The 960-nt window shown below is 41.2% G+C and overlaps 1 protein-coding gene across 1 annotated transcript; it reads right to left on the bottom strand.

Moving 5' to 3' along the window:
• Positions 1–11: 11 nt before the first annotated feature.
• On the bottom strand, positions 12–954 carry LOC119643173 (putative tRNA (cytidine(32)/guanosine(34)-2'-O)-methyltransferase 1). Its single transcript, XM_038042519.1, has 2 exons — positions 463–954; positions 12–400 (listed from the first exon to the last, which is right to left on the bottom strand). The coding sequence occupies exons 1-2, from the start codon at positions 632–634 to the stop codon at positions 366–368; spliced, it is 207 nt and encodes a 68-aa protein (XP_037898447.1). The 5' UTR covers positions 635–954; the 3' UTR covers positions 12–365.
• Positions 955–960: the final 6 nt, after the last annotated feature.

The following is a 960-nucleotide window of genomic DNA, read 5'->3' on the forward strand; positions in this document are numbered from 1 at the left end:
TAGAAAAAAACAAGACAAGATTTTCCAAATCAATTAGAAAGTGAAAACTAATCAATCCAAAAGCCATCTTCGACAATTTTCCCAGCTCGTGCCAATAAACCTTTTAACTGAAGCACTGTAAAGGGTCTTACTAAATTGGTAATGTAAAAAACACTGCTAGCTTGGTTGTGGGCTGGACTAGGGGAACGTTGCACAAAGACGAGCCCAATACCTGCTCCTGAAACCAATGCGGTCACTTTGTCGTTATATTGCTGTTGGTTCTTCTGGATTGTCTGTGTTTGGGCTCTCGGGGATATACGCCCTTAATTATGCACAACCGACGAAAGTCGTTTAATGATAGTTGCAATTTCCGTAAAGCAGCTCTCCTAGTTATATACTGTTTGGCTTCGCCAGACTCGTACTAAGAAAATAGAGGTAAGCATTCATCATTATAGAGATACATTAATTTACTAGAATAATTACTTTTCTTGATCACAAGCTGAGCTTTTTGATCTTCACCTCCAAAATGTTCTATGATCGATTGAGCCGTACTCAATTTAGTAAAATCACCTTGTATTTGGGTAACGCCATTCAAAGGTGCCATTGCCTGCAAGCCCACAGCTATAATCTTTACATCTTGATATGCCTTGGGCATAGATCCTCCAAGCAGTACATATCTCTAAAACTGTTGCAAGAATTAGGGCGAGAGGCGCGTTTCAGAAATTTAGGTGTGAGCATTTACTTAAGCAATAATAAAACACCCGCCATGTATGTCATGTTACAGCATATGACAGACCACTGAGTGTGCTCCATGTCACCACCCAAAAACTTTGATTACGTTTTCTTCTTTCGGCCGCATCTATAACGGATTTTAGATCTGGTGCTACAGCGCGATAAGCATTGTTATTGCCATGTCCCGGTGTACTTGCGTTCTGATAATCTGGATTTGCACCATCGCGACGTTCTCGGGCTCGGTCGCGA

The sequence above is a fragment of the Glossina fuscipes genome, unplaced genomic scaffold (assembly GCF_014805625.2).
Source record: "Glossina fuscipes isolate IAEA_lab_2018 unplaced genomic scaffold, Yale_Gfus_2 58232, whole genome shotgun sequence".
Taxonomy (NCBI): domain Eukaryota; kingdom Metazoa; phylum Arthropoda; class Insecta; order Diptera; family Glossinidae; genus Glossina; species Glossina fuscipes.

Coding starts and splice junctions, on each gene's coding strand:
- LOC119643173 (XM_038042519.1), bottom strand. CDS start 634: ATGCCCAAGGCATATCAAGATGTAAAGATTATAGCTGTGGGCTTGCAG. Junction 401..462: donor TCAGCTTGTGATCAAGAAAA/GTAATTATTCTA, acceptor CTATTTTCTTAG/TACGAGTCTGGCGAAGCCAA.